At 41.3% G+C, this 18,032-nt stretch overlaps 1 protein-coding gene across 3 annotated transcripts; it reads right to left on the reverse strand.

Moving 5' to 3' along the window:
* Positions 1–381: 381 nt before the first annotated feature.
* LOC133650571 (mucin-2-like) lies at positions 382–13,346 on the reverse strand. 3 transcript variants are annotated; one of them, XM_062047963.1, is made up of 15 exons: positions 13,294–13,346; positions 13,064–13,141; positions 12,897–12,923; positions 12,571–12,647; positions 11,270–11,347; positions 11,106–11,180; positions 10,974–11,000; positions 10,665–10,855; positions 10,346–10,463; positions 10,101–10,192; positions 9,908–9,985; positions 9,744–9,818; positions 9,504–9,644; positions 9,229–9,299; positions 382–1,328 (listed from the first exon to the last, which is right to left on the reverse strand). In XM_062047963.1, exons 6-15 carry the CDS (start codon positions 11,159–11,161, stop codon positions 828–830), a joined length of 1,350 nt encoding a protein of 449 aa, XP_061903947.1. In that variant the 5' UTR covers positions 11,162–11,180; positions 11,270–11,347; positions 12,571–12,647; positions 12,897–12,923; positions 13,064–13,141; positions 13,294–13,346; the 3' UTR covers positions 382–827. The 3 variants fall into 3 exon arrangements, with proteins under 3 accessions (XP_061903947.1, XP_061903946.1, XP_061903948.1); XM_062047962.1 differs by having other exon boundaries at positions 13,064–13,154; positions 13,294–13,338; XM_062047964.1 differs by lacking the exons at positions 12,571–12,647; positions 13,294–13,346 and having other exon boundaries at positions 12,897–13,272.
* Between the last annotated feature and the right edge of the window lie 4,686 nt (positions 13,347–18,032).

Here is an 18,032-nt window from a genome sequence, read left to right on the forward strand (position 1 = left end):
ATATATATACATATATATATATATATATATATGTGTCCTTACGTAACGGCACCAGAATGATTGACAGAGGACCAATAGTCAACATGATCCACAACATCCTCTAGTATACCTTTAAGTCTTTCATATATATATATATATATATATATATATATATATATATATATATATATATATATATATATATATATATATATATATATATATATATATATATATATATATATATATATATAAGAAAAACCTAGACACCATCTTTGTAGTCATTTTTCTCCTGCGTGGACTTCCGTCTTCCTTTACAATGAGTGAAGCTGCACGAAACATTGTGTCTGCAATTGTAAATAATTTAGTTTTTAAGTTTTGTGTTTCTTGTAGAATCTATATAAAACAAAACATGATCACACAGACATGACAGAGCCCCTCCCTTAAGGACAGATACAAGATGTCCAAAAAAAAAAAAAAAAAAATGAACAAGAGTCATCGGAGGGCGGGAGGGGGACATGGCGGTGGGTCGCCAGACCACGTGTCCCCGAATCCACCGGGGCAGGGTTAGGTGGCGACGACGCGTAGAACGCCACTGCTCCTGACGAGGTGGGCGACCTGGGAATGGCCACATCTGTGGCCGACGAGGAGGTCGGCGTACCTGGCGTGGCGGACGCCCATAGAATGGCCACATCCGTGGCCGACGAGGAGGTGGATGCGTCGTCATCGCGGCAGGCGGCGAAGCTTGGCGTGGCGCGTCAGGCGGCGAAGCTTGGCGTGGCGGGTCTTGGCATGACGAAGCTTGGCGTGGCGGGTCTTGGCATGACGAAGCTTGGCGTGGAGGGTCTTTACATGGAGGGTCTTGGCTTGGGTCTTGGCGTCGTGGAGCTGCGACTGGCGGCACTTGGCGTCGTGGGGCTGTGACTGGCGGCACTTGGCGGCGTGGAGCTGCGACTGGCGACACTTGGCGTCGTGGAGCTGCGACTGGCGGCACTTGGCGTCGTGGAGTTGCGACTGGCGGCACTTGGCGTCGTGGAGCTGCGACTGGCGGCACTTGGCGTCGTGGAGCTGCGACTGGCGGCACTTGGCGTCGTGGAGCTGCGACTGGCGGAACTTGGCGTGGTGGAGCTGGGACTGGCGGAACTTGGCGTGGAGCTGCGACTGGAGGAACTTGGCGTGGTGGAGCTGCGACTGGAGGAACTTGGCGTGGTGGAGCTGCGACAGGAGGAACTTGGCGTGGTGGAGCTGCGACTGGAGGAACTTGGTGTGGTGGAGCTTGGCGTGGTGCGGCTAGACATGTTGCTAGCCTTGGAGCAGGGTGTGGAGCTAGCCGTGGCGTAGGTGCTAGCCTGGTACAAAACGTGGCTATGAAAATAAAACACTAGCACAAAGGCAGAACTATGGACATGAAACAAAACTTGCACAACTATGGCCTGAATAAATAAAACTTACTTGGAACAAGAAAAAGCATGACAAAAGAGCAGCATGGATCATCAGCATGAGAGTGCGTAGAGGGTGAGTCAAGAGTGATGTCGCCAGGCTGACTGCCTGGAAACTACAAGCTTAAATAGTGATGTCTTGATTAGCGACAGGTGTGATTCAAACAAATGAGACAGGTGCGTGAGTCCAAATGAGTACAGGTGAAACTAATGGGTCGTCATGGAAACACACACAATGGAGCGTAAACAGAAACTAAAGAGTCCAATAACTAAACAAAACAAAACATGACTAAACAAAACAAAACATGACTAAACAAAACAAAACATGACTAAAACAAAACATGATCACACAGACATGACAGCTACATTCGCTCCCATTCTGTGCATCTTCTGGGGGCTAAGCCCCCCCCTGTCCTTAAAAGCTAGTGACACCCCTGGTTAACTATATCAGTTTTGAATTAATCATGGACCGAGGTGACAAAAATGTGCAATAATGTGATAAAAAAAAGTAGTTTAAAATGTCTTTATTCACACTGTCTATGCGGGGAAACGGGCTCCAGTTCTGTAGATGATGTCACACCAAGAGGGGGTGGCGATGGAAAGGGTGGTGTTCCAAGTACAATTAGTTATCTAGAGATTACTCTAAAACTAATTTATATGCCAGATTCATTTTCAGGTGCAAAAAATGTGACTTTGTTATGAATGACTTTGTTAGTGACATTTTTGTCATTTGTACCTTTAAGCCTCTATTCAGCTTCTAATTTTGCATGAGGCTACTCAACCACGCTAACTAGCAATGGTTATTTCATTAAATATATTCTTTTTCTTCCCATTCCTTTTTGACATAGTCAAAGTGGAGGCATGTAAATCAGACTGCCCACAAAACGGCACATCCTGATGAAGCTACAGTCAGAAAGTGCCTTGAAGATGGTCCGTAAAACATAATCCATGCAATTTTTTTTAACAAACAACCCAAGATTACATGTTATGTGGACCACAATAAAGTATTTTAAATGTAGAAAATAAATCCCAATATGACGCCATTAAAGGCCTACTGAAATGATTTTTTTTATTTAAACAGGGATAGCAGATCCATTCTGTGTGTCATACTTTAACATTTTGCGATATTGCCATATTTTTGCTGAAAGGATTAAGTATAGAACAACGACGATAAAGTTTGCAACTTTTGGTCTCTGATAAAAAAAAGCCTTGCCCCTACCGGAAGTAGCGTGACGTCACAGGAGGAAGGGCTGCTCACATTTTCCTATTGTTTACACCAGCAGTGAGAGAGATTCGGACCGATAAAGCGACGATTACCCCATTAATTTGAGCGAGGATGAAAGATTCGTGGATGAGGAACGTGAAAATGAAGGACTAGCGTGCAGTGCAGAACGTATCTTTTTTCGCTCTGACCGTAACTTAGGTACAAGGGCTCATTGGATTCCACACTCTCTCCTTTTTCTATTGTGGATCACGGATTTGTATTTTAAACCACCTCGGATACTATATCCTCTTGAAAATGAGTCGAGAACGCGAAATGGACATTCACAGTGACTTTTATCTCCTAGACAATACATCGGCGAAGCTCTTTAGCTACTGAGCTAACGTGATAGCATCGGGCTTAACTGCATATAGAAACAAAACAAATAAGTCCCTGACTGGAAGGATAGACAGAAGATCAACAATACTACCAAACTCTGGACATGTAACTACACGGTTAATGCTTTCCAGCTTGGCGAAGCTTAGCAATGCTGTTGCTAACAACGCCATTGAAGCTAACTTAGCTACGGAAGCTCGACAGAGCTATGCTAAAAACATTAGCTCTGTACCTACGCCAGCTCTCATCTGCTCATCACGACCCGTGCTCACCTGCGTTCCAGCGATCGACAGTACGACGAAGGACTTCACCCGATCACCGATGCGTCGGCGGCCCGGAGATGGAGGAAGTCAAGGTGAGGTCGGCGGCTAGCGCGTCTGCTATCCTTCTCAAAGTCCTCCTGGTTGTGTTGCTGTAGTCCGCCGCTAATACACCGAACACCCCTACAACTTTCTTCTTTGCAGTCTCCATTGTTCATTAAACAAATTGCAAAAGATTCACCAACACAGATGTCCAGAATACTGTGGAATTTTGAGATGAAAACAGAGCTTTTTGTATTGGATTCAATGGGCTTCCGCTTCAACCGTTGACGTCACGCGCAAACGTCATCATATGGAAACGTTTTCAGCCGGAAGTTTGCCGGGAAATTTAAAATGTCACTTTATAAGTTAACCCGGCCGTATTGGCATGTGTTGCAATGTTAAGATTTCATCATTGATATATAAACTATCAGACTGCGTGGTCGGTAGTAGTGGGTTTCAGTAGGCCTTTAAGCATTTTTTAAAAGAACCCTTGACTGCCTCCTTGTAGTACACTTGAATTAGTGCGGACTGTGGGAGTATGAACAGTTGGCACAAGCCGTAGGAGTCAATTGGATGTTCCTTACTTTCCTGCTTCCCAACCTATGAACTTGGCTCGTCATGGTGCTCCACTTGGGATTGAAGCCAATTAGGCCTTCACTTGCTTTTTCCTTTGCGTCACTCAAATACTAACAGTAGCATGAATTGACTTGAATCCATCAAGTCTGATTCTTGCAACTGTTCAAATGTGTGCGGGGTGTGATGACGCAACAGTTTTGTGAAGCAGAACTTTAGAAGGAGTTAGCGGCCTCCTGAATACATTTTTTTTATAGCCTGTGCATTAAAATTGACATATTTACAATCAAAAGGTCACATCTTTAACATATTGCCCCAGTTTTGGCCCACTACGGCTTCAAAGTACATTCCACTGGAGTGAGGCTGTGGTGTGCTGCATTTTCTCCCTTTTATTAAAATAAAACTGATAATAGTTTGTATGTCTAATCGGCTTCGATGCACTCGTGTTTGCGAGTAAAACAGTGGACCGTCCCAGAGTAGACATAAAAGGGGTGGATTGTTTCCAGTGTTTCCCCTAAGTGCCCAATATCCTCTGTGTGCCACATTTGGAGCAAAAATGAGGAAGAACAGGAATAAGGAAATGTCTTAGTTTGCTCTCGCTCAATGATTATTCCTTCTTTGGAAATGCTCACGATTTCATCACCCCGCTACAGTCTGGCTTCACCTTCTCTCCGACCCCAATTGACATAATCTCCTGCGTTTGACTCCGTCTAGATAGTTCGTTCAAAACAGCAGAACATTCTGGTCTTTATTTTGATGAACTTCTCTAATGTTGGTATTTACATGCTTTTCCCCCATTATTTAGTTACCAAAAATAGATGTCATAAATGTTCAAATCTAATTAATATAGTCGTGGAAGTTCAATAATAAGGTTTCTTGAATCAAATTAAGAATGTCTAACTATTTAACTACACTCCCTATCAACAATGCAAATGGTTTGTTCCTCCTGGACAGTGGCGCACCTAATCTGCAACACAGACGTCATAATGTCGTCAAAGCTCACCTTTAAGCATTCACACACAGCACCAGCATTTTGGGGACAATTAAGAGGTGATATAAGAAATGTAAAAATATAACAATTCTATTATCTGGGGCAGCAAAGGAGAACGTTATGTTTACGGTAAGTTTCACTTTTTCATCTCATTGCACCTAACTGTGGTGCGTTCAAGTAACCCTCGGATAAAGACTATGAACCACTGATGATAGTCATGCGTGAATCAGCAAATCTCTACACTCTGGAAAAGAAAACTTGACAGATTTATAATCATTTTTAAGTGAATAACGACAGGTTATATGATTATTTAAATTCAAATTATGCCCACTTTATATTGAATTTGTTGGCTCTTGTTTGTAAAAACAAAAACAAAACATTTTTTAGGGAGGTTTATATTGATATGTAATAGATAGTTTGTCAATCCCACCTTTAACAATATAAAAACGGTTTTTACTTGTGCTTGTTTGGTTTCAACCAATGCCATGCAATAATTTGTTTATTAGTGCATGCAAACATACCAAGTGTGTGTGTATGACATTGGGTTTAGGGTGGGATGGGGGAGTCTTGTTTATGAGGGTCTAGAATTTGGTGCTACACCCCTGATGCTGTCTCTAAAATTGTGATACAGTGAAGTCTTGATTCACAAATTTAATTGGTTCTCAAACAGGGTTTGTTAATAGAAAAGTTCATATATTGAAGCATATTTCTCCATAAGAAATAATGTGGGGGGGCAACAATGCTGTGGATCCTCCCTGAATGTTTCAAAACACACATCGCTTGTCCATTGCAGAACTAAAAAAATATTTTAATAAGGCTAAGAAAACACACTTAAAAAGCACACAAAGTAGCACAGGAGCTAACATCAGCATTGCTCTACTGAATGATCGATCAGCCCGCCCACAGTGGATGTGCTGCCCGGCACAAAATGGCTGCCCTGCAGGCACAAAATGAGGATGACATGTTTGTACCTTGAGACAAGGCTCTTACAACACAGCATATTTTTATTCGGTGTGTGGTTCATAAATCCGAAAGTCCATACAATGAGAGGTTTTTAAATTGAGGTTTCACTGTATACAGAAATTTTAGCTCATCTACATAGTCTTCTCTAGAGTAAGATGGTTGAACTTAAGTCGAGAGGATTTTTCTATGTTTTTATGTAAAATTGTACTGTAACCATTCAGCTCCTCATTATTTATATTATAATCAATGCTTTTACATTGCACAAATATTTCTTACCCAATAAAAGTGTGAGGGAAAAGCTATAGTTAATTATCAGCTAGTTAAGTTGTTGTAGATGCTAGCAAAATAAATCCAGTTGGGGTTAGTTGTCACATAAACTCAAATATTAGCATCACATAAATACAATAGGCTAGCCTAACTATGTGTTCCTTGCTCATGTTGTGTTAAGAGTAGGGATGGGTATAATTTACAATTTAATCTATACTAGTAACAAATCTGTACTTTAATATCAGTGCCAGTGCTTGAACAGTGCCCAAACCGATAAATGGAAAAGATGCACATTTTGTAAAAAAAACCCAAAAACAATGCCTTTTCATATTTATGGAATTGTGTAAAATTCATGTTGAATAGACTAGTAATTGAAATACTTCAATTATATAAATGTAATCATAACTCAGTAATACATTGAAAGATAACAAATAAAATCCACAACAAACTGTCATAATTATTGCAGCAATACAGGACATAAAGAACGTGCAAGGAATGACATGTTTGTGTTGCAATGTTAATGCTCATAATTTTGGTGGGTCATGAATGCAACATTGCTCACTGTAATCATCTTTGGTGCTAATGAGAAAGTGCTGCAGCGCTAGCGGTTTTATGAGGGATGCTATTGTTGTGTTAAGGCCAGCAAGAATACTTACAAAGAGCGTGTGTGCTTCTTTCAGGATGTTACATTACTTACAACACAATACCTGTACAATATCACCATCAAGCAACTTTTGCAAGTTGTTAAAACTGCATTTATTTGGCACTGATAGTTACTTCTTTTTTCGGTGTGTTTACTACTGTTTACATTGCCACAGGGGCCATTATGGAACCGTTTTTTGGGATTGATCCCTGGTTGAGATGCGGTAAAGGGGCCCTATTACAACCAACTGTTTTTGTGTATTTGGGATCTGCATAAGTCCCAAAACTTTAAAATCAAACCATGGAGGCATGGCATAGATATTTATCAAACAATTTTCCCTTCTTTCTTACTTCCAGGAATTCGCCCCATTGGTGACATTCAGCCATGTGACGTCAGTGGATTATCCATATATGTTATAGATTTACCTAAAGTACTTTGCGAGCTTCCGCCATTGTAGTCGGACGATGTAATAAAGAAGTTCCTTATTTGTCATTATTCTCCTGTTGTGGGGCAGACTGGCTCGTACATGCACATGCATCCTCAACTGCTGTCATTTCTAATACAAAGTAGCGATCACATTTAATCTGCCTGGTTTCTGGGTCAGGGGGCGAAGCCATCTTTGCGCACACCTGATAGTCATTTCCTCCTGACTACTTAAGCTCTCCAGTTCTTTCACTTGGCGCAAGTAGATTACTAAAGATCCACCCTTCCAGTAGTGGTAATCTTCTCTGCTTTGGCTCCACTCACACTTCTTGTTTCCTGTGCCTTAGCCCCGTTGCTGTGTAGTATTAACTGTTACCTCTCCACACATTTTGTGTATAATTCCTGTCTCTCCACATGTGTGCATCCTCAGTTATTTTCCCTCACTCCTTTTTGAGTGTGTCTTTTGTTATAATTCGTATACATTTTTTGGTCTGTGTTGGGGTCCTACTCTGGCTAAGTTGATCATGAAAAGATAGATGGATAGATAGATAGATACATAGATAGATAGATACTAAAAATAAATAGACCCACACAGCAAAAACACTCCGCGGCGGATCCCCCGCGCAGGTATCGCGCTTTCCGGAACGGAACCGCGAAACGGACCCGCATCGGCGTCCATTTGCACTCAGGAACGTATCCGCCACGGCGGCGGGTAGCTGATCCGCCGTGGCGGTGCGTTGCATCCGCATCGCACCCATGATCAAAGCCTTATTTCCGCGGCGGGTGTGCCGTGACGGCGCGCTGCATCCACTCCGCACCCAAGATCAAAGCCTAACCTCCCGCCGCGGACCAGCAACGGACTCATAAAAACCCTGGCTCATCTGGCCGTTTTGGACCCCTTTATCTTATTTTCAAAATCCCTTCTGTTCTTGCTGTAGGATAAAATAGGAAACTAAAAAATTCACTAAACCCTACTACAGCAATATATGCTTACATATGCACTGCCTTGTATTTTTAAACCAACAATATTGTCAATAGGCAGAAACAGAAAATGGTCAATTCACTCTATAAAGTAAATATATATAATATATATTTAAAAAGTAAATATACATATTTAATCTATTAGGCTACAACTTCAAGGAAACGCTGCTCCATGCACAGCTAACATATCAGAAAATGAATAACTGGTGAATGACAAGAAGTCCAATAAAAGGTTGTTTATTTATACATATACATCTCTATTCCTCCTGAGGAGGTGGAAGCGGGACTCGTCTCCTCGTTGCCCGATCCCCCGCCAAGTTGAACCACCTGATGGCGTGTTTGGTGACCTCAGCGTCCGTGGCTGACCTTGTCAACACATTTTTACTCACAGCACCTGTAATCAAACAAGATTACAAGACAGATACGTTTATGTTTATGGTAGGAAGCATCCAAAGCCAAGTATGCTTACACAATACAAAATATGTGATAGGTATTAAGGAGATTACATTTAAAAAAAAAAAAAAAGACTTAAAGTTACTGGAGGTGGTTAAAATAAGGTGCGTAAACTATGAATTTGTGATCAGGGTATAGGTGTGCAAGACATCCAAAATGTTTAAACAATATCATTATTTGGTTTCTTGATCAGAGTACTTGTTTGGCTCTGTTGGATGACGGCGGCTGGGGGTTGGAGGTGGGGGCATAAATAAATATCCATAACCCAACTTTGGGAGGTTGACATTGTTTTCTTATTATATTTGTACTATCATTCTATGTTTGTATTCGTGTAGGCCAGGGGTGTCCAAAGTGCGGCCCGGGGGCCATTTGCGGCCTGCAGGTCATTTTTTAACGGCCCCAGGGCACATTTTTAAAAAATACGATCGAAATAAATAAAAAACATTAAAAGTGGTATTTAAAGAGCAAACAGGTGAAATGTAACAAGAAAATGTAGCAACGTTTACTCTAATCACACAAAGCTGCCATGTAGGCTGTTTCTTTCTTTAAAAAATAATAATGAATCAAAATCAATGTCATTATGAATTATTGACCTATTCAAGGCTTAAGAAGTTTACCTTCGCAATCAGCTGGTCTTGGTTGTGCTTAATAGTTTCCAGCAGGCTAAGGATCTGGATTACCTCAGGCGCTGTTGACAAACAGCAGTATAAAATTAACATGTTTCAGTGTTTATCCTCATTACTCGTAATCCTGACATTAGCTATTGACCTTAGTTCATGACAAAAGTTATTGACAAAGTTTGAAGAAAATATGTGATTGCTTGTGAATTTGAATTGTTTTCCAAAATTTGTGGCACAGAATGACCATCCGGTATTTGTCAGTTATTGCTCACCAGAGCAGGAAATGTTGTCGGCCATTCTTTCCCCTCGCCATGTTGGCCTGTAGGCCAGGCTGCATCCAGGCTCCTCTGTCTGCCACATGTTGAGGGCTGCTGGTGAGGGGGGTGGAGGGAGTCGAGGAGGGACTGCCGTTCCTAGTGAGGTGGGCATTGTGAGAGAGCCATCAGTTAACCATGACTGGTAATACCCAAGGGGCCTATCTATACACTAATATTTCAGAGTTCAGTCCCTACCTTGTGTAACTCTCTGCATGTTTAATGCAGGTGCTGGTGAAGGCATATTAATGCGTCGTTCCCCATGGTGAGGTGCTAAGGGAGATAAATTGGTATTAAATGGTTGTGATCTGTTAACCAAGGTTACTGGATGCTGAGATATTATTTCAGAGATCAGTCTTTACCTAGAAAGTTATCTCCAGTTGAGGAGTCGAGTTGACAAGTACTCATGACTCTTGCTGGCACTCGGCGAGACGGTGGAGCTGGGAGAAGGGATACAAGGAGAGGGGAATATCTTTAGCACTAAGAATGTTAACCATATCTTTAATATTAATGTGGTGGTTTTGTTGTTTTCGATGTTAAGAGATTATTCCTTACTCTGCCTGTGCAATTGGCTTGCCAACCCCAGAGATGTGAGGTCACTATTTCCCGGATCTTCTTCGCTATCATCTGAGTCCCCGAGACGATGGCTGTTGGGTAACCATATCATTAGGATTATTGCAATACCAAAATTGCCAAATATACATATAGTACAAGCATCTCTGGTCTATTTTTGAATGCTACCGGAAATAACCTTCCTATTACTGTAGAAACATGACAAAAACAAGACGGAACACACTTACACTGGCTTCCTGTTCCTTTTTTCTGGCAGCTCCTCGTTCTCTGCCTCAGATTGCAGGTCTGAGGTGTTGCAGCCCTTTCCATATTGCTGCATTATTTTTAATGCGTCTTTGTAGTTGTCTAAAATTGAATATGTTAAAATGAACATGAGTTTCAAATTAGCTGTAGAGCTGAACAGAATATTATTATTATTGATGATGATAAATCAGGTCTCTCTCTTACAAGAGACCTGATTGAACATAGACACAATAGGTTATTCCAAGCATAAAGAGAAGCAACTATGACGTTATTTTTAAACAAGAAGATTATGAATTTGCATACCACAAGTTCGGACAACAGAAACGTCAAATCTTGGCCAGTTTGGCTCATGCTGCTCCTCATTTAAAGCGGCCCTTTCAATTCTGTCGGTGTTTTTATAGCTGGGCCAGAAAACCATCCTATCATCATACCATCCACTTGGGACAACCGCAATGTCCCTGTTCATTATAAATTTAATCAGATGAAAAGGCACCCTTAATGTAGAAAGAAAGAAAAGGGGTATTTATTCATCGTCAAAGGAACAACGTGAACAAAAGCATGCACAGGTGTTAGTGTATACAAATAAGCAAGTAAGATGAGCTGAGATTTTACCTGAATGGTGCCCCAAGGTGGTAAGAACTATAAGAAAGGTAAAAGTACAGGTCATAATAGTCAGAACTTCAGCTCAATCGTAAAGTAGGGTTTGAAATTATGGGTGTAGTGTATACAGAGATCAGTCCCTACCTTGTGTAACTCTCTGCATGTTTAATGCATGTGCTGGTGAAGGCATATGAATACATCCTTCCCCATGGTGAGGTGCTAAGGGAGATAAATTGGTATTAAATGGTTGTGATCTGTTAACCATGGTTACTGGATGCTGAGATATTATTTTGGAGATCAGTCTTTACCTAGAAAGTTATCTCCAGTTGAGGAGTCGAGTTGACAAGTACTCATGACTCTTGCTGGCACTCGGCGAGACGGTGGAGCTGGGAGAAGGGATACAAGGAGAGGGGAATATCTTTAGCACTAAGAATGTTAACCATATCTTTAATATTAATCTGGTGGTTTCGTCTACAACGCTAAATATATCCTGTGGTGTACCTCAGGGATCAATATAGGACCTAAATTATTCAATGTCTAGATAAATGACATTTGTAAAGTTACAAAATATTTAAAGTTAGTATTATTTGCGGATGATACAACAGCGTTTTGTTCAGGAGAGAACACACAGAAGATAATACAAATAATAACAGAAGAAATTAACAAATTAAAAAGATGGTTTGACAAAAACAGACTATCTTTGAATCTCAGTAAAACTAAAATAATGCTATTTGGTAACAGTAGAAAAGAAAGTCAAACACAAATACAAATAGACGGAACAGAAATTGAAAGAGTAAATGAAACCAAATTTGTAGGTATAATGATTGATGATAAATTGAACTGGAAATCTCAAGTAAAAAATATACAACATAAAATAGCAAGAAACACGTCAATAATGAAACATGTTCTAGACAAAAAATCACTTCATATTCTCTACTGTTCACTAGTGTTACATATCTGAGTTATTGTGTAGAAATATGGGGAAATAATTACAAAAGTACACTTCATTCATTAACGGTGTTACAAAAAAGATCAGTTAGAATAATATATAATGTTGGATATAGAGAACACACAAATCCTTTATTTATTGAATCAAAGATACTGAAATTCCACGACAGAGTGAATTTGCAAACAGCTAAAATTATAAACAAAGCAAACTATAACCTGCTACCCAAGAATATACAACAATTCTTCTCAAAAAAAGAGGAGAAAAATAATCTTAGAGAGAAATGTAATTTAAAACATTTGTACGCACGTACAACACTTAAGACCTTCAGTATATCAGTATGTGGAATTAAATTATGGAATGCATTAAGCAAAGCAATCAAACAATGTACTAATATGATCAATTATTTATGCTTACATGTGGTAATAATAATAATAATAATAGTAAATAAAATAATAATAAAAAAAGGTAAATAAAGCATAAAATAGTCTCTAATAAATTAATTAAATAAAAAACAGCATATAAAATATGTACATCAGCAAATAACAAAAATATAGATCAAGAAAAAGGATCCTTAATATGTGCAGCAATTTTTCACACTTACATCACCTCATTTTATATTTTTTTGTACAATTAACTATGCCAAAAAACACATAGACATACCTTTTTTTTGTAATGGAAACAAAAACAACATGGCGTCACACACAGCTAGTCCACAGTAAACAGGATCTCGAGCTCCACTAAAGAACAAAGAAAGAAATAATACACACTCATATTAATGGCAAAGAACGGCTGTTTCCACTAGCGTTACGTTGTTGACTAACGCAGTAACGTTAGCGACCTGGGCCTAAACAACACTGACAATAAAGTAATACGCTTTCGTTTCAAGCAGTTGGAATTATGTGGAATATCGTAGCATGTAACCTACACACATTCACAGCGTCTAACAAAAGATGGCCTAAGTTAACTGTATTGAACTTTTTACTCACCGGCTTCACGCGGGAAACTTTCACTTTCTGGAGTCGGGGTCCCCCGGAACACAAAACACAGATAAAAGACAATTTTACAATAGCACGGCGAAAAAATGACCGTCGTTGTGTGGGTTTTTTGACGAATAACACTCTTTTCCACTTTTCTTCGCTCGGGCCTCACCTACCGCGTGCAGCCATTTCGAATTTTCTGTATACGTGACGTCAGACGCACGTCCCCATGCAAAGCATTCTGGGAGGCGGCGCTGGAAATAAAGCCTTTTTTTACAGAATATAAAGTTTTACTGCTAGTCTTAATATCAAACAACGTCATTACAATCATACATAAACGATGATGGAAACACAAAAGCTGATCTTTACTGCGAATGTAGCAATAAATCAATAAATCTATACTTACGTTCGTGTTCCAGCAAAGAAAGTCCAGAGATCTTGGCTCATGCGCGTACACGCTAGCAGGCGCGTCCACGTCTGCGGGTGCAGACATTGGTCGGCTCAGCGCGCGTAGGCGGAGCCTATAACTCTAGGCGGCGCGCGCCGGTTTGGTTTGTCGCGTCCGCGTATGCGAATCAGACACGAGTCCGCTCAGGATCAGCTGTCTGACCGTACAATTTTCAGAGGCGGAGCAGTATCCTCTAGGCGGAGCCAAAACGAATGTGACAGTAACGCGGGTTGGGCGACTTGAAGGCGGATCCGTATAGCAGTCTTCTGCTGTGTGGGGATAGACAGACAGACAGAGACAGACAGACAGACAGACAGACAGACAGACAGACAGACAGATAGATGTACAACAAGATTAAAAGTGTCAAGCAGTCAAAGTGCATATGTGCACTGCAGTAAAAACATACATTCAAGAATAGATTTAAAACATAGCTAAAATCCAAACATAAAAATTACTAAAATACATTCAAACAGACTAAAAAACTCCACGTCTATTTCACATTTGTGCATACTTGCCAACCTTGAGACCTCCAAATTCGGGAGATTTGGGGGGATTTTTAGATTTTTATTAAGGATCTCCATTAGCTGGTTGCCTCAACAGCCCACTAGTCTTCCTGGGGTCCACAATTCATTACAATTACAAGTAAAAGCATATAATTATAACTACACAATACAGAAAAAAAATCAAAATAAAAGCATCAATAAGAAAACAAGTAAATAATTTACAGTCACAGAATAATAATTACCATATACATATAACTACACAATATAAAACCAAACAAATCATCAACGAGCAAACTAATTTAAAAAAAATTATGACAATAATTTGTTGACACAAAAGAAATGGTAATCACTTTTACCTACAAAGGACACACAGCTAAGTAGTTAGCTTCCTATTAGCAAATTTAATTTTACATTTATTTCCATATTGTGTAAAGGACCAAAAAAAAATGTCCTGCCCTTTTCTGACTTTGAGCCCCTGCCCCTCTATAATCATGTGCACGTCCCTGCCGTCCGGGTGCGCAATACAACGTAAACCGTTGGCCAACCAAAAAGTAACCACAGAACACTAGTGTTCTGTGGTTACTTTTTGGTTGGCCAAGCGGACGTGACGACAGGCTGTCCTCACTCAGGTCCACACGGACCTGGAGGGGGCGTGCCTTAAATCCGGCTGGAAATCGGGAGAAATTCGGGAGAATGGTTGTCCCGGGAGATTTTCAGGAGAGGCACTGAAATTCGGGAGTCTCCCGGAAAATTCGGGAGGGTTGGCAAGTATGCATTTGTGTGTAAGAGCATTTTCGACTTATTGAGTAGAGTTACAGTTGTTGGATAAAGGCTGTTTTTTAATCTGTTAGTCCTTACTTTTATTGACCTGTAGCTTCTTCCTGGCGGTAGCAATTGACACAGGGAGAGTCCGGTGTGTGTTTTGTTCTTTAGGATGCATTGGGCTTTCTTGAGGAAGCGGGAACTGTGTAGCTCTTCCAGTGTGAGGAGAGGGCAGCCAATGATTTTCTGGGCCATCTGTATGACCCTCTGGAGTGCAGTCCTCTGAGCCCCTGAGCAGCTGATGAACCAAACACTTATACAGTACGCTAAATGTTTCTACTGTACACCGGTAGAAGGACAATAGCAGTCTCTGGGTGACATTTTTCCTCAGCTGCCGGAGGAAGTAAAGTCTCTGTTGGGCCCTTTTCTGCAGCTTGGCAGGGTTTATGTTCCAGGTTAGGCCCCTCACAAAGTGCACACCCAAGTATCGAGAGTCTGCTACCCTCACAGTCCCCTCTGATGTTTAATGGCAACATGTCTGTTTTATTCCTCCTGTGATCAACAGTGTTGGGACTAACGCGTTACAAAGTAACGCGTTACTGTAACGCCGTTAGTTTCGCCGGTAACTAGTAATCTAACGCGTTATTTTTTTATATTCAGTAACTCAGTTACCGTTACTACATGATGCGTTACTGCGTTACTTTACGTTATTTTTTATGTAGTATCGGCTAGAAACAGAAGCGCTGCGGTGTCTTTCTTCTGAATCTTCCTCTGTCACAGGCCGGAGAAAAAAAAAGAGGCGTGTGTGTGTGTCTGGGTCTGGGTGTGGGTGTGGGGAGGAGGGTGGGGCGTGTCTTCGGTTCGGCACACACATGATCCGCGGTTTGATATATGAAACAAAAAAAAAAGGTGTCCGCACGTTCAGTCCACACACAGCGTGGTCATGGCGAGCGGAGTAACGGAGGAGCTTGAACGCCCCGCACCATTTAATCGGTGTGTTTATAGGTGCAGACTCGGTTGTGCAAAACGAGGGTTTTAAACACATGCTGAACGTGCTTGAGCCACGTTACGACATCCCGTCGCACAACCACTTCAGCGATAAGATTTTGCCAGATCTTTATGAGCAGGAGAAGAAAAAAGTTGTGGATGATGAACTATCCCGAGCATCATCTGTTGCGCTCATGACAGAAGGGTGGACGTCCTGGGGAACTATGTGACGATAAGCGCTCACTTTATCACAGCAGACTGGCGGATGAGAAGACACGCGAGAGTCCCCTCGCACAGGTACTGACACAAGCAGTGGAGGAATGGAGGATAAAAATATCCAAGTCACGTGATAATGCCAAAAATCAAATAATTGCAGTGAAGTAGGCAGGACTGGGACCACAGACAGTGCATGTAGTGAATTTGGCATCACATCTCAGTCAATAGGATGGAGCGCCTCCTTGGGAGGATCAGGAAGGAGGTTACCTACTTCCACCAAAGCACAACAGATGCTCATGTGCTTAAGACAAAGCAAGAAATGCTAAAGCTGCCTACTCATAAAGCTCATACAGGATGTCCCAACGAGGTGGAACTCCACTTATGATATGTTGGAGCAGCAGGCAGCTATATACTCTGCATTGACCCACAACACCCTGCAGACAAATGTCAAAGACATCATCAACCTGTCTGATGATGTGAGAGTGACAGAGGAGGTCCTCCAGGTGCTTCAACCCCTCAAAAGTGTTACATCTCTACTGAGCACTGACACTTCACCATCTGTGTCAATGATCCTGCCACTGAAAACAAGGATTCTACAATCCATGGCTCCAAGTGTGGAAGACAGCAGCATCACTCGGGGTTACCCACATATGCGGTCCTCTCCAAGGTTTCTCATAGTCATTCACATTGACGTCCCACTGGGGTGAGTTTTCCTTGCCCGTATGTGGGCTCTGTACCGAGGATGTCGTTGTGGCTTGTACAGCCCTTTGAGACACTTGTGATTTAGGGCTATATAAATAAACATTGATTGATTGATCACTCCAGATGTCAGGCTGTATTTCACTACCTATGTTTCAAGGAAGATGATGTGCCTTCTTATGTTGCACTTTAAGTTGTTTTTTATTAATGGTCATTGGTCCAAGTTTAAAGAAAGGAGAAATGCCTTTTTATGTTGCACTGATTTTCATTAATTATGTTAAAAGGAAAATAAAAATGCATGTCGAGTTGATCAACAGATTGTATTATTCTCCAGTGCAATAACAGTACTGAAATGAAGGCTAAAAGGGCATTAATGGGAGCTTTAAAAAAAAGAAGAAGAAAAAAAGAAGTAACTAAATAGTTACTTTTCACAGTAACACATTACTTTTTGGTGTAAGTAACTGAGTTAGTAACTGAGTTACTTTTGAAATAAAGTAACTAGTAATTGTAACTAGTTACTGGTTTTCAGTAACTAACCCAACACTGGTGATCAATAACCATCTTCTTCGTCTTTGCAATGTTTAGGAGCAGGTTATTCTTCTTACACTAAGCCCACAGCTGCTCGATCTCGTCCCGATAGTGTGACTCTTCCGCCCCAGAGATGAACCCCACCACTGTGGTGTCATCCGCAAAGTTCACCATGGTATTGTTGTGGTGAGAGGGGGTACGGTCATGGGTATAGAGGCTATAGAGCAGAGGGCTCAGCACACGGCCCTGCGGCGAGCCTGTGCTGAGTCTCAAAGCAGTAAGTGTATATCAGCCCACTCTAACCCTCGAGCTGCCACCTTGGGGGAAGCTGCTTATCCACATGCAGGTGGTGTGTGGAAGCCCCAAGTTCTGGAGGTTGTCCACCAGTTTGCAGGGAGGAGGACGAGCTATAGTCCACAAAGAGCATCCGGGCGTAACTCCCCCACTGCTCCAAATGGAATAATGTGACTTGAAGAGCTGTGGCCACGGCATCCTCTGTGGATCTCTTACCCCTGTAGGCAAACTGGTGAGAATTAAAACCAAGAGGCAGAAAATATATCATTTGACTCCGAACCAGTTTCTCAAAGCACTTCATAACCACTGGTGTGAGTGCTACTGGTCAGTAGGAAATGTGGGGTTTCTTTGGCAAAGGAACTAAAGTGGAGGATTTTTGACAGCTAGGGACTGTGGCCTGGGCCAGTGTCTGGTTTAAGATCCCATTTTGTGTGCAATTGCTGTTTCTCCGCACCCTATATTTGTATTTTTCCTCACTCCTTTTTGAGTTTATCTTTTGTATTTATTATGTATTATTATTTATGTATTATTTATTTATTTTTTGTTCTGCGTTGGAGTCCTACATCAAGCCGATCATGAAAATGACCCCTTTAAGAAAATTACTTATTTTTGTTCCACTTCCTGTTTTCCTTAATGTATGGCATGAGCGCTGTTTCCTTCACCTGTTCCTGATTCCCAATTGAGATGCATTATGGCCCAGCATCGTCA

The sequence above is a fragment of the Entelurus aequoreus genome, linkage group LG05 (assembly GCF_033978785.1).
Source record: "Entelurus aequoreus isolate RoL-2023_Sb linkage group LG05, RoL_Eaeq_v1.1, whole genome shotgun sequence".
Lineage (NCBI taxonomy): Eukaryota > Metazoa > Chordata > Actinopteri > Syngnathiformes > Syngnathidae > Entelurus > Entelurus aequoreus.